At 34.8% G+C, this 21,454-nt stretch overlaps 1 protein-coding gene across 1 annotated transcript in view; it reads right to left on the reverse strand.

Moving 5' to 3' along the window:
• The window catches only part of LOC135217128 (receptor-type tyrosine-protein phosphatase delta-like), a gene marked incomplete in the record, with an annotated part of 217,514 nt that extends 196,757 nt beyond the window's left edge, over positions 1 to 20,757 (reverse strand). The window contains 6 exon segments of the mRNA XM_064252834.1: positions 13,302 to 13,485; positions 16,340 to 16,452; positions 16,742 to 16,843; positions 19,614 to 19,786; positions 20,144 to 20,277; positions 20,529 to 20,757. Coding sequence (XP_064108904.1) covers positions 13,302 to 13,485; positions 16,340 to 16,452; positions 16,742 to 16,843; positions 19,614 to 19,626 — 412 coding nt within the window.
• Positions 20,758 to 21,454: the final 697 nt, after the last annotated feature.

Below are 21,454 nucleotides of genomic sequence, written 5' to 3' on the forward strand. Positions count from 1 at the left end.
CTAAATTTTTAGCAGGATTACTGTCTGAATTAAGTAACAATGAATATTCCTTAAAAAACGGATATGAATTTCAGCAATTAATCACTAAGCAAGAAGGGGACTACTACATGGTCAGCTTCGACGTTGAGTTCCTCTTTACAAATGTTCCACTTAATGATACTATTAACATTATACTTGATAGTAATAACGCTCATTCTCAAATTAATTTTACTTTAGAAGTAGAGAGCGAGGGCAGCCTTCCATATCTTGATATTAAGGTAACTAGAAGCAACTCGGAATTCACCACGACAGTATATAGAAAACGGACTTATCACGATTAACCAATAACTTTTATAGCTCTAGCCAATACTCATTCAAACACAACACCATCTATACACTGAATACTAGAGCTCTCAAATATTCTTCCTTATGGCAAATATTTCATAACGAAATGACTTTCTTGGTAAACTTTTTTCAAAGCCAATTACTTTCCACAAGATATAGCACATAAAATCACTAACAAGATACTTTCCATATTTTTGCATCCGTTATTATCTACTTTTGATGTACCGAAGAAAATATTTTATGCTACTATCCCGTATTTGTCTGATTCAAAATTTATCTTAAACCTCACTCGTGTAATAGAACAGGAAATTTCCTGTCTTAGAGTCAGGCTTGTGTCGAGTAATCCATGTACTATTCGATCGTTTTATTAACTTTAAAGATCGCCTTCAGCCCTTCGTGAGATCCAACGTTATTTATAAATTCACATGCCCTGGATGTCGGGGCTCTTACGTTGGATCGACTCAGAGGTTGCTGAGGGTCAGATATTGTAGCCATTTAGGCTTTAGCTTCCATATAGGTCAGAGGTTAAACAACCAGAATTTTCCAATATCAGATACCACTCTATAATATGCAAAACTGAAATTCAAAAAGAACACTTTACAATAACTGATTATGTTAAACATCCTGACCAACTAACAACCCTGGAGTCGTTACACATTAAAAGACTAGTGCCCTCATTAAACGGTAATTTGTCCTCATCACGTTTATACCTGGCATAGTTAGTGTTTTTAGTAGGCTCTCTTTTTAACTACTGCTCTTTTTACTGTTTTTCAAAATCTTTTTTAGACTGTATCTTTAAAATTGTGAATTCCTTGTAATTTTAAATGATTGTGTATAATATGTCTTTTTATTTTCTTCACAGAATGATGATCCACAGAGATGTATGTGCGAAACGTATGTATATATATATATATATATATATATATATATATATATATATATATATATAGATATATATATATATATATATATATATATATATATCTATATATATTATATATATATATATATCGAGTGTTTCGAAATTAGAGGCCACCCCCGCCACAGAACAAATGGATAGTTATGAAGTGTTCTGCTATAGCTATCTCCAAGTACATTATCTTAAGTTTCTATTAAACTATTTTTCATTTTACATTTCTTGTATTTTCAGACTGAGTGACAGTTAGATACAGCATGGCTAACGACTCGGAGGAAATCAGATGGATTGACTGAATCCGGCCTATAACCTTCAGAGAGACCAGGGATGCTGGCACATCCTTCATTTCACGTTCCTGGATAGCTAAATACATTAAAAAAGATGAATCCTTTGTTAAAGACACTGGAACAAAAATCCTTATGACTGTCATTGTGAAAGAGTGCGTCATATCGCATTACCGTGATTCATACACATACATCGAGCTACATTTGTAGCCTGGTTTATATATATATATATATAATATATATATATAGTATATATATACTATATATATATATATATATATATATATATAGTATATCTATACTATCTATATATATGTATATATATATATATGTATATATATATATATAATAGATATATATATATATATATATATATATATATATATATATATATATATATATATATATATATATATATACAGGGTGTTTTCGAAATTAGAGGGCCCCCTCTACAGCATAAACTAAAATTGATATGGACAAAAACAAAAGTAATTCAGAACATGTATTTATTTAATTTTATCTCTGAGTATTCAATATTTTGTGTGGCCTCCATCTGCCTGTACCACAGCCTGCATTCTTGAGGGGTATGATATCAGCAAATCGCAAAAAAGCTGAGACTCAAACTCCATTTCCCTGAGCACTTTGGTCACTTCTCTTCACAGGTCGTCGAGGCTTGGTATACCATCATAGTTAACTGTGCTTGCTTCAACACGATCCTTTAAGATATTACCAATGTTTTCACACACATTAAGGTCAGGGGAGCTGCCTGGAAATTCACATGACGAGAAGACATCTATACCACTGTTTAGAAGCAGCTCCTGTGTCTGAAGAACCTTGAAACATGGTTCCTAATCATGCAAAAATGTGACTTATTCAACAGATAACACATTTACAGGATCTTTGAGGAAAGGAAATACTCCACCAGTAAGCACAGTTTCTCTGATGTATTCGTCATTCCATGACTGTGAAACAGAGGAAAATTCCCAAATATTCAGGAACCTTCACAACTTGGCAATAGCACACGTCATTGCTGAAATCATCCAACTTTTCAGGCCAAATGATGTCATTTTTATGATTTGGCTTCCTGACTGTGTAAATGACGAATACATCTGATGTGGCAACATGGAGAAAGTCAGCTTCATCCCAATCTTTAAGAAATGAACCACAAAACCATACACGGTCTTCTCTCTGTTGCTGAGTGATGTTGGGCTTGCTGATAACATGAAATGGCTTGATACTAGATTTTTCAATTCACAATATACAGCACTATAACTTCTCTTCTTTCCCCTTTTTGCTTCTAGTTCAAGCGCCAATTTATGTAAAGACTTTCTTGGTCTATCCATTGCCTCAGCTATGATGTCTTATGACTCCTGAGAAAGGACTTCAGGCCTTCCAAGATTCTCACTCTTTTAACAATGACATTCATAAGGATTTTTGCTCCAGTTTCTTTTAACAAAGGATTCATCTTTTTTAATGTATTTAGCTATCCAGGAACGTGAAATGAAGGATGTACCAGCATCCCTGGCCTCTCTGAAGGTTATAGCCCGGATTCAGTCAATCCATCTGATTTCCTCTGAGTCGTTAGCCATGGCTGTATCTAACTCTGTCACTCAGTCTGAAAATACATGAAATGTAAAATGAAAAATAGCTTAATAGATATGCTATAGCAAAAAACTTCATAACTATCCATTTGTTCTGTGGAGGGGGGCGCCTCTACTTTCGAAACATCGTGTGTGTGTGTGTGTGTGTGTGTGTATATATATATATATATATATATATATATATATATATATATATATATATATATATAAGTAATTCCACAGGAAAATGATAGTCACCTACAGCCATGGATTTCTGACTATCATTTTCTTGGTGGAATTCGCTTATTTATGAAGTCTCGTGCATCTACTGTGATTTTTTAAGCATATATATAGTATATATATATATATATATATATATATATATATATATATATATATATATGTATGTATGTATATAATATATATATATATATATATATATATATATATATATATATATATATATATAATACATACATCATATACACACACTGGTTAACGGCCCCATAAATTACCGAGTTCTGGTTAATGGTGGTTTTCGCTTATCAGCACCCCGCCGAGAAAGGGAACATCCGCCATAATCAGGGGACTGCCTGTATATACATAGTGCGTTACTGACTTATAGCGTGGGATCTGTTCCAGGACTCTGCCATAGTTGATTTCCACTGTAAGTCAGCATTTTGCCATTATCGGTGCTTTAACAGCACTTACTGTGTCGCAACTTGAAGTCTGGCATCATCACTTGATGTTGCATCCAGTAACTTAATGCCTATTTTTGCGCTTAGTTTTGTTGTTAACCAGCCCCGTACCTTGATGTCAACATCAAGCTACGGCATAATAAAATGCTGATAACGGAGCCGAAAAAGTGTCCAAAGATTGAATTCGTCCTAAGTTGGTGATGCACTGTGTACGTATATATAAATAAATAAATAAGTAAATAAATAAATAAATATATATATATATATATATATATATATATATATATATATATAAGAATAAACTGACCACAAAGTATATAAAACGTGATGCTATGTATAAATAAAGGTTTTTGCCAAGGAGGAAAAAATGAAAAGCCGTGCCTAAGTAAAGGGTCATACTAGAATGAAAGTTCTTGGTCTCTCGCCTTTCATTTTTCCTCCCGCATCAAAAACCCTTATATAAATATATATATATATATATATATATATATATATATATATATATATAGTATATATATATAAATAGATATACAGGAATCCTTATACTGTCCCACTGGTATAGTGGTTAGTGTCATGGCATACCATTCAGATACCATGAGTTCCCATCTCCCTCAGAGCAATGAAAAAGCACAGGCTCTGTATCATGATCTGTTACTGCTGCAGTGTGGGGTCTGCAGTGGGAGGTTGAAACCAACAATCTTTAGAAACTTGAATTTCAAGTCAATGGCCATGCATGCTTGTTCCATGTGAATAAGTTTCATCTACTGTAATAATAATAATAATAATATATATTTACCAGATCACCATTATCCAGAACTTGACATTGTCTGACATGCCCAGACCAGAGTACTTGGCCCCAAAGATATACAGCATATATAAATTTGAAAAAACCCACCCTCTGATGGTTGGCAATGCTGCATAGCCTCAGGAGAATGTTGGTGACACTGCTTACACTCATAAACAAATTGAGAAAGGATTTTGGGGGTGAGGAGGCCTCAACAATTTTCCAATTATCCAGGTTAATAAAAACAAGTACCCATCTCACAATGGCGAAAATTTGGATAAGAGCAGGTAAAAAAAATCTAGGGTGTTCAATGGCAACTCTGTACCCTTCCTCACATAACCTTGGCAACAACACATAACTGGAAACACTTATTATGCAAAAGGTAATTATTACTATTTCCCCTATATTTTGGAAGAAAATATAACGGAAAAATACGCTTTGAAGAAAAATTGTAACCCCTTCTTTTTTCTATCTCATGAATGATGCAATTCAGTAAGTAGGTATAGTAGATTCACATCACCCATGCATCTGATGTCTAGTCCAGTCCCTTACAACACTCCTGATAGGCTGTTTATAAGCAATCACGGGAGGGCTGGAAACTCTCAGTCTCTCTCGAGGGATATGTCTTTCAAAAGTATCCCTCGGAATAGGTGGAATATACATCCTGCCTATAGTGAACTCTGGAGAGGGACTGAGAGTTTCCAGCCCTGTGATTGGCTTGTCAAGAACCAATCAGGAGCGTCATAAGGGACTGGCCTAGACATCAGATTAGGGTGGCCATTTCTAAATTTCCACAAAGGAGGACACCTCATATATTATATATATATATATTATATATATATATATATATATATATATATATATATAAAAATATATATATATATATATAATATATATATAGATATATATTATATATATATATCATATATATATATATGTATGTGTTAGGTATAATATATGTATGATATATGTATAGGTGGATATATATATCATATAATATCTATATATATATATATATATATATATATATATACGTATATATATACATATCTATATCTATATCTATATATATACATCTATATATATATATCTATATATCCTTATATATATTATCGATATAATATATATATATATAATAATATATAATATATGTAAGGGCCTAGGGTTTTTGATTAATAATATATTGTCCATGGTGTTCTATATTTAAGGCCTAGGGTTTTTGATTAATAATAATGTCCATGTTTTCCCTTGACCTGTGGAATGTGGAGAACAGTGTAGAGGTAACGACCCGAGAGTAGCTGAACAATGAGTTTCTAGGGATGGCGTGAGATAAAAATGCTTAGTTCGACAAGTCAATGTACTGAGTTTATTAACTCTTCTCAAAGTGCCTTTGTGAAACTGGATGCAGCTAGAACCGTGAGGCGCTAACGAAGTGTGTGTTCGTATGTGCGTGTGCGCCTCTTTCTGTTAAAAGAGTGTCATACCCAAGCCTATGGGAGATTTTGACAGAGGGTCTTCAAGTCACAGGCAAAGATGCCGTGGCGTTCACCGGGGGGGGAGTTTTTGTGACATAGTGTTTAAGTGTCCGGCTGTTTGGGTGAGTGTTGAGTTACTTCAGCCAAAGAGTGGCTTATTATCTGTTTGACATTTGTGATGATATCCAATATTTAACCTCTGTCTGTTAAACTTGTGTGTGTACTTACCGGGATGTGTTCTGTATCTTTGAAAACAGACGGTTCTGGAATGCAGGGGGACAAAGAATTCCCAGAGGGGTGTAGACTTTTTTGGTGACTAGACAATGTACTGTTTCGGGGTTTTTGGGGTTAGTCTGTAAGACTGGATTACTTGATTGATTGATTTATTTATTCGTTGTTCATAAACGTTAATGTTATGACGCAACTCTCTCATTTTCATTACCTGTTAGAATGGAGAGAGGTGTCGGTGCTAGAGAGAGAGAGAGAGAGAGAGAGAGAGAGAGAGAGAGAGAGAAAGGCTGTGAGTAATGCGGTGTGTTGGTTTGCCTTCCGCTCGTGTCTCACGCTTACCCAATGAATAATGGGGGGGGGGGGGGGGGGGGGGGGGGGGGGGGGGGGGAATCCCCCCATTAACATATATATATATATATATATATATATATATATATATATATATATATATATATATATATATATTATATAAAGAGAGAGAGAGAGAGAAATATAACTTTCACTGCTAATGAAACTAAAGAAAAAATAATTGATTTTACTGAAATTACTGTACGTATAAACTCATTTGTCTTCTCACCTTGATGGCCTGGAGGTTTATTTCTTGTATTTCCAACACAACCTCTGAGGGCTGCCTAGCGAAAACAAGCTTATTTTTCAGTTGAAATTTAGCTTGGAAAAGCTGGATGTAATATTTCCACCAAAGTAAAGAGAGCTCACTCTGCTATCAAGCCTGAATGGGCAGCGGTCGAATGGATATAAATAGCATCTCGCTGATCTGACAACTGTGGACTCCCGATGGTGGACTGGAACAGTTAATTTCTACTATCCGACTGTGTCTGCTGACCTTAGCCTCGGTTTCGTTATTATCGTTTTGCTATTTTTTTTTTTACCTCTTCATATACTTCGTTTATTATGTTTTTTTATTTCTCTCCTCCCAAGAAAGGAGGACAAATGCACGTCCTCCCTAAAGGACAAAGGGCTCAAAAGGCGGAGGACGTCTGGCCACCCCTACATCAGATGCACGGGTGATGTGAATCTATTATAGTCTAATTTGGTTTTACTACCTTTAATATACTTTCATGCAGCAACTTTTGATATCAGTTAATACCATACTATATTACTATATCTACACGAGATACAAACTGTGTATGTGTGAACTATTGATCTAGGACACCTATACTCAGAATCCACTTGCAGAAGATAAACGTAATGGTAACAAAACTGGTATTTTACTTATTGAACCCATTTATACTGCATTATTATCATGTTATATCATTATCGTAATATGTATAAAAACCAATCATCCGTCATATGCATTTACATTGGCTAGGCTAATGTTTATGTCCTCAGCATGAGCTGATGAGCCTACTAAAAAAAGAATTAGGGGAATTATTCTTTTAATTCCTAAAGAAAAAATGTATTACTTTAGTCATTTTTGTATGTAAAATTAAAATCGGTATAAAAAGGTAAATTAACATACTTTACGATAAAGTAAAATCCCTCAAAGTCGCAAATCAGCCATTTCCCAATTCTTTTTTTGCATTATTCTCTAGGTTGTTTGTGTCAGTTCTTTGGTAAGTTGTTGTTAATTATAACAAATGGTTACATAAACTGTAATTTGGTAACTTCGTTTGAAAGCCTAACTTCGTACAATCTGTTGATAATAAAATTCATTCAGTTTGCAAAGCATAAACTGCTTGTGTATTACTTTCCAATACCGTGTTTACATCTTTACTACATGTGGCACTTCTCAATGATGACTGTTCTAAGTAAATAAATTTTAAGAACTACTAAAAAGTAGTTGATCATTTTATATTTCACTGGAATTAATGATTTTTCAGTTCACCTCATAATATTAAGGAAGCTTTACTCGTATGCCCGTGTGTGTGTTTTTGCAAGTACGTACATTTGTCTTTTCATCAATGTTGAACTTACTGTCTGCATGTGTGTGTGTTACCTAGCATGGTAACAAGTTTCCCATTTCTGTCTTGTTTTGCTTGATTTACATTACAGTATTACAATGCAAATAAATATGATTATCACACATTTCATAACAATGCACAAGAGAGTATTTTATCACTATTCATATTTCATCTTGTATGTTGCTCTCTCTATTATACCTTAAGCACAAAATTTAATTTGTGTTTATCTTTTGGTTATAAAAATTAAAAAATCCCAAGTGTAACAAGACACATCCTATGGCATGTTAGATGTCTAAGTAGCCCTCCTCACCCATCATTGCATCCCCATCCCATCCCAACCAGGGAAACTGCACACTATCTCCACCTACTTCTTCTACACAGCCTTAATGCCCCTCATCTCCCACGGCATCCAGCCATCCAATAACCACCACCCTGCCCTTCGAAATTTCTCAAGGTCTTCCCCATCCAAAAAAAACCTTTCTCATTCTGTTTATGAGTTAAGCAGTGTTACCAACATTTTCCTGAGGCCATGCAGCATTGCCAACCATCACATGTCGTTTTTTTTTTCAAAATTTAGGAATTTTATATAGTGCAGGCAGTCCCCTGGGTATCGCCGTGGGTTCCGTTCTTGGCGGGGTGTTAATAAGCAAAAAACGCCATTAACTGAACCTTGTCAATTTATGGCGCTTATGGAGCCAATAACCGGTTAATGGCGCCTCTGTTAGATACATTATGGGCCATACTATATTATCGGTGCTGATAACCAAAACTCGGAGCATTATGGTGTCATAACTCTATTATTGGTTCCTATAACCAGAACTCAAAGCATTATGGCGCCACCTATTTCATGTCATGTTATTAGACAAGCGCCATAAAACCAGATCACCATTAACCGAGTCCGGTGATAACTGGGGACTGCCTTAGTATATGATTTATCATTGAGGCCTTGGTCCCTGGTCCTTTGTGACAGATACTGGCAATCTGGATAATTGAGGGATTACTTCTGACTTTTATATGTGTATGTACACCTTTCAAAGTTTTGCTAATGAATGAATTGGCTTTCTGCACTACTACAAAAGCATGATCCCTTTTTTACAGCAGGAAAAGACAAGGGAGCTGCAGACACAGCTGGCACATTAACAGCCATAGACACTAATGGGATACATTTATAGGAGATAAACCTTTCTTCTCATACACCAAGTTATCAAGGAATGCAGTCAATGACAAGCTACCTGGAGTAATAGTTGCAGGTATAATGGTTTTTAAGTATAATCAAGGCATGGTGATGCTAACTTGAAAAAAAGTTATTACATTTAACTACAGTATATTACTTTGCTCCTTCCATTCTACAGTATATAAATTCAATTTAAAAAAAAGCATCCTTATTATTATATGTACAATATTTTTAAGCAGAATATAACTACGTTATTCTTTCAAGAAATGTTTGACTGCACTTAAATAGAATATGAAACTACTGAAAAAACAAGTCAATTTAACTATCTGTATTTTTTTTATCGCATCTCACCTCACTTAAATTACTGGCATCACAATTCCACTGCATACTATATATATATATATATATATATATATATATATATATATATATATATATATATATATATATAATAAAAGTAGCCCATATAAATGCCAAAATATAGAGAGTAAGTAGTATATTAAAGAGACTGCTGTCTCTTTCTTCAGGTAGGTAATGAATGATTAAAGTTACGGTAAAGGCAATATTTATACCAAGAGATCAATCCAGCTTATTCTGTGGTTATGGTTATTCCTAAATATAAATATAAATATAAATATATATATATATATATATATATATATATATATATATATATGTGTGTGTGTGTGTGTGTGTGTGTGTGTGTGTGTGTGTGTGTGTGTGTGTGTGTGTGTGAACGAGACCACAGTTGATGGTCGAAAGCTTTAATCCTGTACAAGAAATATATTTTAAACTACAGAAGGATATTACTTCATTGTGGATTGTATCCCCATTTATTTAGAGGTACGACATAGTACCTCGCTTCTGCATATATATGTATATATATTGATATATTATTATAAATATATATATATATATATATATTTATCCTAATTGCTTTATTCATTAAAGAAATGCAGGCACTAATACTGTTTTTGAAATTAACCTGCTGGTTCAAAGGGTCAAAAGTGTTTGCTTGATACCAGAAGCTATCCATGCATGTATTAAGCTTTGGCAACCCCTTTGAAATATACGCAGGTACCCATATCTCAAGGGATGGCATTTAGTTCTGGGAATATCACCTGATTCTGAGGACAAAGAAACTGCTGGAAGAACACCATCCAGCATTGCCTCAGTCCTCCAAGAAAATACAAGAAAAGGCCTTTTTGGGGCAGGAGAGCTACCATTTCTAAAGGGTAGCCCTCTCAAGAGGTGGGATAGGAATGGAGACCAGTGGAAGGAAAGAGCATAAACAATCCCACACCAATAAATGCCTAATTCTTCTCCATTTACAAAACTTTTCCACTGAGGAGAGGATACTTCAGCACATTCTTCACAAGACTCAGAACTCAAAAACATGCTCTTCCCTACAAAAGTGAAAAGGCAGATGTGTGGGTCTACTGCGATGAGAGACAAGAAACAACCATAAGACTGGCTAAGTCTCTCATACTGGTGCTGCTCACGTTTCTTATCCATTTTGAGAATAGCATGTCGACAGAAGGAAATGGATACCAATAAAATAACTAAAAGACAATAACTTGAAATACAGAAAGAAAAGAAACAAGCCACTCATCTAAATTTAATCACACCAGGAAGAGAGAAGAGTAATGACTCTCCTCTGGCAGGCAGCTGAAGAAAAAAATTATCAGATAGCATGAGATGAGTGAGGGTACTCCCCAACTCACAAACCATCCCCATGGGCTACTTTTGTTTCCAAGTCTCAACAAACACATTTGTGCAAGTGTGATTAATATATTCCATAGAAAAGTCAACGGTTTGTATCCACATAGAAACAAATAACTGTAAATACTTTCATCGTTTGGTTGGCATTTATCACTATAATCTTAATGACTGAGAACAGGATGATGTTTGCTTATGACATCAGGATCTAATATTGGGTATATTGGGTAAGGGATAAATTTCCCTAACAGTTTAACCATCTGTCTGAGAGAAATTTCCTGACCTAGTTACACTACGATTCTAATCAAGCAAGAAAGGCGCAACACACACACACACACACACACACACACACACACACACACACAGGTAGAAAGGGAACAACAGTAGCGAGCTACTCATCCACAACCAACTCCAAAGAGCTCACAAGGAAAAGGGAGCAGGAGTATTTTCTTAAAATGATGGCCAGAGAAAAAGTCAAGTGGCGATAGGGAAGCAAGTGTGGGGTACTCCTCTCACCCCACTACATATTTACTACATGATTACTAAGATTAAATGGCCATTCAAACTTATACATAAAGATAATCCTAATATAATAAGTGATGTTTGTATCCCAGTAGGAAAAAATGTGTTTGTATGTTGTAATAATATGCTTATTTTCATTCGTGGCCTTTAAAGTAAATTTTATTCAGTTACTTTCAATTTAAATTTTTTTATTGCCACAAAAAAAAAGACTGGTTAAGGTTTTTCTCGCTCCCACCGAAGGTTGTTATTATTTAAGTGGTACCTCACCCATGAGAGTTGTTTTTTCTCTTTTCATGTATTTATTCAGCCGGATGCTTGTTTGGTGATTTGCGGGTCATTGCCTCACTTTTGGTGGGGACCGTTGGCTGAGGATGAAGGGGAGTATGCATTCGGTTCCTTATCTTGGAGGTTTCCCTGACCTAATCCCTGCAGGATGTTTTAAGAATTTGGTGCTTCTCTTGGCTTTGCTACGTTTGAGGACCCCCCTTTTCACCTGTATTACGGAGGGTGTTGGTGTTCCGCCTCATAATTACTAAAGTCCCTGTGGAAGCTGCAGCCTTGTTTGAGAAACGTCTCCTGTGCTCTGTTCGGGCGCCCTTCCTGTGTGCTGTAGAGGGCACTATATCTACGTGTCTGCATCTCCGGGCCTCCCTGCTGCCCTTGGGAAAGCATCTTGTCTTGTCCCTGGTCCTACTTTCATCCTGATACCTCCGGAGTCGTGAAAAGGCCTGAATCTTTTCAGAATGCTGGTAAGGACATATTGAATATATTCGTTATAGACGTTACTGACGCGGGTCAGTGTATCCTCCGGCTGCAGACCCCCTTCGTGATTCCGGAGCAGTTGATAGACAGCCGTCTGTGCATTGAGTAGTGGTGTTATCGACCATATAGTGCCTGCGAGTAACCACCTTTGATGTCAGATCGAGTGATCTGTGATAAGTTATTTGTATAATTATGTATGTAAATATTTTTGAGTAATTGTATGATCTAGGATTAAGGTTCTTTCCCTCTTTCATTATCTTCTCCAAAAGAATATTTTCAGGGATTTCTAGATATAGACTGTTTTCCTTCCTCCTCCTAATTACTGTCTCTTGTTCTATCGTGTGAATAAGGATATTTTTAGGTAAAGTATTTTGTAAACCCTAATCAGTTTTTTTTTCATGTGGGTTTAATATAAGATTTATTTATAATCAATACTAAAGTTTTGGTTTATATTTTCGTTATTCACTTTGAATTTTATTTGGTGTTTTTCACTGTCTGGATTGCCCCTTTGCTTTAAATGCTAACCTTTGTGGCACTGATCATTAAAAGAAAAGAGCCTGTTCTTGCCACTTATGATACTTTTAAATAGTTGAGTAATGTTCATAACAATGTGCATGGTCCCTGTGGCTCAGGAGGCAACAATCTTATCTCACAAATGATAGACTCAAGACGGATCACACAGAAAGAAGCAATTTAAGGTGGTTTCCTAAAGAAAATTCATACTAACACTACTAACTTATACAGTGCATTTTGTGCTGGTGATAAGTCAATAGCAGTGGGTCATAGCTATGGGTGGAAGGGGATAACAGCCACAAGATAATATCTACTGCATTTCAAAAAGCACTGCTACCTTCTTTTTCAATGAAACAAAGATAATTACAAAAATACATACACAAAGTTTGACTCTTACCCTTGGGAGTCACGTGTGAAGTACAGGTTGGACTGCTGTGTCCTCTTGTTAAATCACTGGTAGTAACACAAACCTCAAATTCAGAGTTCTGCAGACTTTCCTTTGGCAACTGCATCTGGTTTCCCGGCTGCACCAAGTGCAGTTCTGTCTTCCCAATTTGATCACTATTGCATGTCTTCATAACCTAATCAGAAGGAAACAAAATATCAAAATGAAGATGAAAAATTTAAATTACTATTACTACAATAGTTTTTAACAGACCAACGTGTCAAAAACTTGTGTACATTCTATGTTTGGAATGGTTAAGCAGCAAAGGATGTTCTGCTCAGGTAAATGGACACCTTGTTCCAGAAACTAACCGATGTGAAATGAGGCAACTGTGTTGAACAAAATAAGTATGCGTATATGCATTCAGTGAACAGGTCAACCCATTCCAAAACATTTATGTCTAAATACTGTACAGTAAAGTATGACGACTACCAGTACTTTCTAAGCACTTCTATACTTATACGTATTTATAAGCAGACTGGTGGGATAGTAATGGAATGACCTGCTCTTCAGTGTGCTCAATGGGTGTCTACGATTTGTGATTAGTTTTATAACAAATGAATTTTGTAATTGTTACCATTTTGTAGTTTGTTGTTACCATTTTATAGTTTTTTATAAGTTACTAGAGAGAGAGAGAGAGAGAGAGAGAGAGAGAGAGAGAGAGAGAGAGAGAGAGATAGTGTTTAACTCTTTCTCTGTGCATGACCTTGGTTGTTGTGACTCCAGGCTTTCTACAATATATTTGTTATCAGTTCAGTCAATTAACATTCACATACGTCTACTACAACCTTCCTTTTGTTTACCCTATATACAAATGGGAAAAGAAAAGCATGTTTGATTTCAGTTTGACTCAGAAGCAACAGTAAGCTTTGGGAAGTTTGCATTTTGGTGCATGAAATTCCCCTAGTCCCCTTTTGTTCAATTTATTATTGTCTAACTGTCACCACGTAAATAAAAGTATACCTGACTTTTGGCTTATAACGTGAAAACACAATTTTAAAACTTATTCCAAATGTTACTGCCAAATCAAACATATTGATTTTAACTTGTTTTTTCTTCTATTTCTGCATTTTCCTCTTTCATAGTACAATTGGCACCCCCACCTACCAGTGGTACACCAACAAAATCACTGATTCCATCGGATTCAACATAGAATAACCAAGGAACAATCAAAGCTCAACAAATCATGTTAAATAGTCCCACTACAGTATTACATCAATGCATTCTCAATCAGGATTTTCCAAGGACTGTAGATTTATTCAACACCATATCTCATAATCAAGATAACTAAATGAAAAGAATTTTTGGTTATCCATCTAAATTTGAGTTTGAAAGTTCATTATCTAATTGAAGAAAAATGTATCAAAATCACCACAACAAGGATTCCTGAAAGTTAAAATGCTTATTCAAACTACAGTATGCCCTAGGAGAATGTTCAAGCTGCAAGGACGTGATCAACACAAATAATAGGAAAACCAGAAATATCACTTGCAGAAACTAGCTGAAGAGAAGGCAGCAAGTCCAAACTCATAGATGCAGAGTAGTGTGAAGAGCACCATTTACAACATCGAACGGTGGGAAACTGGCTGTGCTTGAGATGTATAGTGTTCATCTTGGAACTTTTCATTTCATGCACCTGAATAGCCTGTACAGTTAAAGGCTATTTATGAAAAATGTGACAAGCTTACTTTTGGTTTCTGAAATTGTGATTAAACTGAATTTTCGGTTGATGAAAAGCTTGAGAAAATGTCTTTGTTTCGAGATGTGGAGAGATTACTTTTGATTTTTAGCCTTGCTAGAAAGCATAAATGTCTGGTAATTCAATTTATTATCAAGCTGGAATCTCAAAATTATTGTGTTTATGGTTAGTCTGTGCCACAGGGAAATCTATGTATTTCATGGTGAATAAGAAAATTATTAGCTGTGCTTTATAAACAGTATTTTGGGGAGTCCAGTTACGGAAATTTTTTTTCAAGGCCGGGTTTGCCAAAAAAGATGTCATATTTTGTTCTGTATATACAGTACTGGTATATCATTTTGACCACAAGACTTCATCGTGAGTTTGTTAATATTTTTTTAAAAATAGCATGAAAACAGCAACCAAAATATGGTAACACATACAAGATAAATTATTCAGTTAGATATTCCAGAAGTACAAAATACCTTAGGGTGAATATGACAGAATAACAATGAATTTTAACAGTTCAAGTACTACTTCAAATAACACTTACATAAGAAAGCATTAGTTTGAAAAATTCTTTAACAAAAATTCAATTGATAAAACATATAAAAAAAAGTCAATACATGGTACGGCATGATAAAACAAGCACTACCTTGCCATCAACGTGGCATAGAGAATATCTCTCCCTAATTCACAGCTTCAAGTTAGAACAATATTTCACAGAAATATAATAGGCCTGTAGCCTTTACATCTACGCAATAATCTGTTCAGTGGGTTTGGTCACGCAAGTATTAAAGCTCAAGAGTTACACCACGCGGTAAACAAGCAGAAGAGTTGCATCTGCTGCTACTAAATGAGCTACACTATTAACTTTATTACAGCGTGGCTTATAAAAAAGGGGTAATCATATATGCAATCAGCCGTCTTTCATGTAGAATATAATACCTCAAGGAAATAAACTGACATTATCATCAGAAGAATGAACTGCAATTTCTTTGGACATGAATAAGGTGGCTAAAAAGTCTACATATGAAACGGCTTAAATATAAACAGCTGGCCATTATATGCAAGCTATTCCAAATAAACGTCCATGAATTAGTAAATACTGGAGGCTGGCATGTTGATGAAGTTTCTGTGTTTGTTATGATGATGTGAAGATCTATGTTCATCCTTACAGGAAATAAAGACGTAAATCTTCATCCTTTTAGGAACTAATTTCATCATCAAGTACCTAAGGAAGAGTGTAGTAATAGTTAACATCTTAAATTTAAGTACACAATATGAAATAACTCTCTCTTTTATAATATACCTTTAATGTAACGAAGTACAGATGCTGCCCAATAGGATCTTCATCTCTCCATGAGAGCAGCAGCTCATCATTTACATTTACTCCAGTTGGAGCCTTTGTAGACAAGACATTATCTGAAACATCAAGGGGAGGACCTTACTAGGATTAGCAAATAACAGGCATTCGGTTCATGTCTAGTGATAATTCTCATTAAAATTCTGATTCTTTTATTAATCTAATTAATAAACATAAGAACACTTAGAAACTATGATCACATTTACTTAAAAAGGGCAAAACTTTTTCTTGATTAACTGAAGAGTACAAAGGCCCATAACAACAGAAAGAATATGAACGCTAAGGCAACAACACATAAGCTAAACTAAAATCTGAATGCAAACAATGAGAGATAAAAGAAATACTTACCAGACTTATAGCAAGAGCCAGTGTAGGGATCACAGAGGTCAGAGTTACACTTGTCAGAGCATTTCTCTAAGCATCCAGCTCCAAAAGTTCCAGAATTGCAATCTGGTAAGAATAAAGAAAAATTTGCACAATTCATATATATCATCATTAATACAAACTCATTCGTATATACACAAACATATTTTTAGAATTTGTTGAATGTGGACGATATGAGATGCAAATATGAAATGATGCAAGTCTTAGGAGTCAGTGAAAGTCAGGGAATGCTTGTGGACAATACTGTTACGGACATGAGACTGCGACACTGTGTTTGAGCAGCTCACCAAGTTGTGTGAATTGTCTGGATGAAGGACATGATCTAAGTGATAGGGTGACAGGAATAACCCTTCCTTTCTACATGGGTCAAGGCATTAGAAGAGACGGAGAATTATAGGGACATAATTTCACCTGGTATAACAAACTGGTAAAAAAAAGGAGGAGTACGTATTGCAAGAGGTTTATTTCAAATTTAATAAAAGGTTATACATACAAGACAGACAATTGGATATGGGAAGAAATGTGTTGGTTTAGACATGATGGAGAGCATGTACTTCAAAAGCTGCTTATGATATCCATAGACATACCAGAAGTTTGACTGAATTCAAAGAGAGAATAAGGAGAACATAATAAGCATATAAGATATAGAAGATTAATGAGATAAAAAGTCTTTAGGATGGAAGCAATGTTTGTTTTTAGGAGATCTGAGTTTATAAAGTACTGGTAATATCCTGAAAGTTAGTTCTCTGGTTATGAAGATACTGATCATGAAGATATAGGACACACACAATTCTGAAAAAGACAGCTCCTGGTTATAACGACAAACAATTATACTTTCGGTGTCATCTTCAGTATATTAAAAAAATCATAAAAACTGACAATATTTACAGTACGAGAATTTTTTCAATGTAAAATAATATCTGAAAGTGTTCATTGTAACAAGGGCGTCATCTCTAAACATCCAAAAACGTTAGATCATATTCTGCAGTCTCCCAAACACAGACATATTACATGAAACGGAAATGACACGAAATAATAAGACACTCATTTCCAGCATACAAGCAAAAAGCATTTTGGTATTTGAGTAACTTTCCCTGAGACAACTTCCATAAAAGTACAAAAGCATGTTTTGTAGGCACTTACGTACTATGAAATAATATATTTGTAATTGCTAGGTATAATTACCTTCTTTTCTCAAAATTACCAATTTCTGAACATAATTGATAAAAAAATTGCATAATGAAAAATTTTAACCTAAGATTACAATTACCATGCAACTGGGAAGGAAATTAATTAATCTAAGCTCTCGAAAAGATGCTCCTTTTGTTAACAGACTAAGCTGACAGAGAAAGAACGCTAAATTAACTGCCCATTCAAACTAAAAGGTGTTTATAAAGGTACTGATAAACTTCTGCAAGCATTCATAAGAAAATGTTACAGGCAACAGTAGGATGGAGAACCAACACAAGAAAATACATTTGTAAAAAGTGACTACTTGTAGTCCAAGACTGGAAAAGAACCGGAGTGAAAGAAAACGCTTTGCGGAGAATCTGAATCTCTGCCTGATGCTGGATAGGTTTGGGAGATATAGAAAAGCAGTTGTTTACTTGATTTAAATCCAAAAGTAAGAGACAAGAAATGGCATTGCCAGCATGTACAGAATCCTGTGGCATGGTGGTGAAAGTGTATCTGGCGGTTGACCAGGATTTTCCAGTTCTGTTTGGATGAGGGAAAGGTTCCAAAGGGATAGGTAAGAAGAATCATTGTTCCTTTGTATAAAAGTAAAGGTGAAAAAATAAACTGTAAAATTTATAGAATCATGACATTGCTTAGTATACTAGGGAAGGCATATGGTAAGACTTTGGGATTCGATTCGGAAAATTTTTAAAAAATTACAAAACAAGGTAATAATGGATTAACAGCATTCCTGGGTCTTGATAATGTATGTGGTGAAATGGGCAATATAGGTATGTTGATGCAGTTGTCGAACAAGAAAACTGTCCTAATGTAAATGTAAGCAAGAGTAAGATGGAACAGTAAATGTTAAAAAGGATGGTAGATGAATGAAATAACTTATTCATATTGGTATTTAGGTCAAGATATGATGGATGATTGTCAGATGAGAGGAGAAACACAACGTAAGCAACTCAAGAAAGGTTGCTGTTGTGAGTATGTGCAAGAGATTGGAAGACACTTAAACTGTCTGTGGAAGGCTAAAGTGGGAATGTATAGATTAAAGGAAATGTTGATGGCATTGGCATGAACTGCATCTTTAGTTTTTGTCACATACGAAGAAATAAAAGCCTGAGAATTCTGTAAAGTTGTAAAAGCAGTAAAATAATTAACATTGGTGAAAGGATAAACCACAGTGTCTGAAAATCGTTTGGTCCTATGACAAGAATAGGATATGGCTTAAGTATATAATGAAAGAATTTAGCCATTTTCTTTGGGACTTAAAAATATCACAACATTTAAAAAAATTACCATTCATTAAAAACACAAATCAACCAATTCAACATCACAAAAGTCCTAAACTTCAGTTGGGAGATGGAGATTCTGGACACGAAAGTGGCTTGAGGGTTTTCTTTACCTTAATGCAAGAGGATAAAATGGGATAACGAAAGGCTGTTTCCTCTCTAAAGTCCAAAGGATTTTTAGGAAGAAGCGTTTCCAGGAATCAAGCACTGATAAATATTTTCTTGCTCATAAAAAGTCTTGATAAACTATATGCGATATTTGCATTGCTATTTCCTTTTGTGTGAGGTGCATTACAATTAATGTCTTTATTTTTTCCCCTTTTAACATCCTCCTAAATAAGATCCTCTCTCTTTCTTACCTTCATCACACATAGGGCCAACCCCTTATATCCAGGAAAGCAAGAGCATCCCATAGGACTTGGTAGACAAAGAGTTAGTCCTTTGCAAGATCCCTTCTCAGGGCGCAATTGGTCACTGGTTATGGCACCGCATTCAAACTGGCACTTGGTTCCAAACCAACCTTTAGGGCAAGCTGTAGGAAATAAATATATATAAAAAAAGTTACTGCCTTGGATATGGCCATTGGCAGTTCTTTACTTACTATAATTTTTCTTTTTTTTCAGCTATTTTAAAGCAGCCATACTTCATCACTTTAAATTACCTTACTTTCTTGAAAAAATTCCTACATTAGAAATATCCAAATAAATTCATATTTTTGACAGACTTCTGTACAAAAACGTTTGTTACTTTAGGACATGAACTTTCTTAACACACTAGATAATAATTTTGTTAAGACAACGTGAAACAGCTTTTTTCCACTTTCATCTTCAATAAACTGCAATAAAATGAAAGGAAAAATAATAACCATCAAGAAAAGCAAATAACTAACCATGATGACATTCACTTCCTATAAAGCCAGGAGGACAGAGGCACTCTCCAGTATAGCTGTGGCACTGTCCGCCATTTTGACATTCTTGGCAACTCTTGGAACATTCAGGACCAAAGTTTTTCCTGCCTCACAGTCTGCGTAGAAAAGGAAAAGTTTTGTGCTCTAACATGCCCATCTAACTCACTTAGGATAAGCTCAGCTCCCACTTTTCAGTAAATAATTAACAAATGCATAAGAAGCAAATATTTTTTTCACTGATGCCCATATAGCCAAAAATCTCCCAAAAGTATCGTACTAATGTACTAAAATCAGTTTTTGTTCATATTCTTCATGACACAGATATACCGCAAGTAACCAAAGAAAATAAATCTATTCTCTAACTTACCTCTGACCAAAATATTGAAATAACTTTCCCATGAGTCTTCCTTTTCATTCACATAATAGTAATATAAGCCACTGTCTTCTGGTGTCGTGCTATTTAGCGTGAAGCTGTAACTCTGAGAATCACTATTCAGAACAAAGACCTTCCCGTGCTCACTGGGCAAATAAGGATTATCGGGAAGCTTATGAAGAATGAGGGTCTTAGCATTATCTTCGTGTTACTGATGGAGATCTTCAAAATCCTCACCAGTGCTACACCTCCAAGTGTGCTGGAGACTTTGTATTTCACTAGAATGCCAGAAAAAGGTCATCATCATAAAAAAGCTGAAAGAATATCTAATTTTTTGTTTTACAAGTTACGTAAATTTTTCTTCTATCATTTCTTAAATATTTATGCAAAGCAGTTCCTATCATTTTTCTAATCCATATACTATATATATATAATATATATATATATATATATATATATATATATATATACAGAGAGATATAGCTATATATATAATAATATATATATGTAGGTATAGTTTTTATGTATACAGTAAATACATACTAAATAGACATATACACCTATACACAAGCACACATAAATCACAGATAAAAGCATCAAAGCCTACAAAGTTATATAAAAAAAACTCCAATATATTGTTTTGTGTATACATGAATGCATGTTTTTACTATACAGTGTAGTAGTTATACCCTGTACCCCTTAAACTAAAATGCTTATAACTGCCTAACAGTTCACTGCTTAATTTGATAGTTCATACAAAAATATACCTTAAATTATCACTCTAAAACAACTGAATAATTCAATACAAAAATACACCCCAAACCAAAAAAAACCATCATCCCAAAAATAGGCCCCAAATTAGGTCATCTTAGGTGGAGCTGTTCAAAACAACTTAGGGTTACGGAAACCCCTTTGTTTTA

This window comes from Macrobrachium nipponense, chromosome 7, assembly GCF_015104395.2.
Source record: "Macrobrachium nipponense isolate FS-2020 chromosome 7, ASM1510439v2, whole genome shotgun sequence".
NCBI lineage: Eukaryota > Metazoa > Arthropoda > Malacostraca > Decapoda > Palaemonidae > Macrobrachium > Macrobrachium nipponense.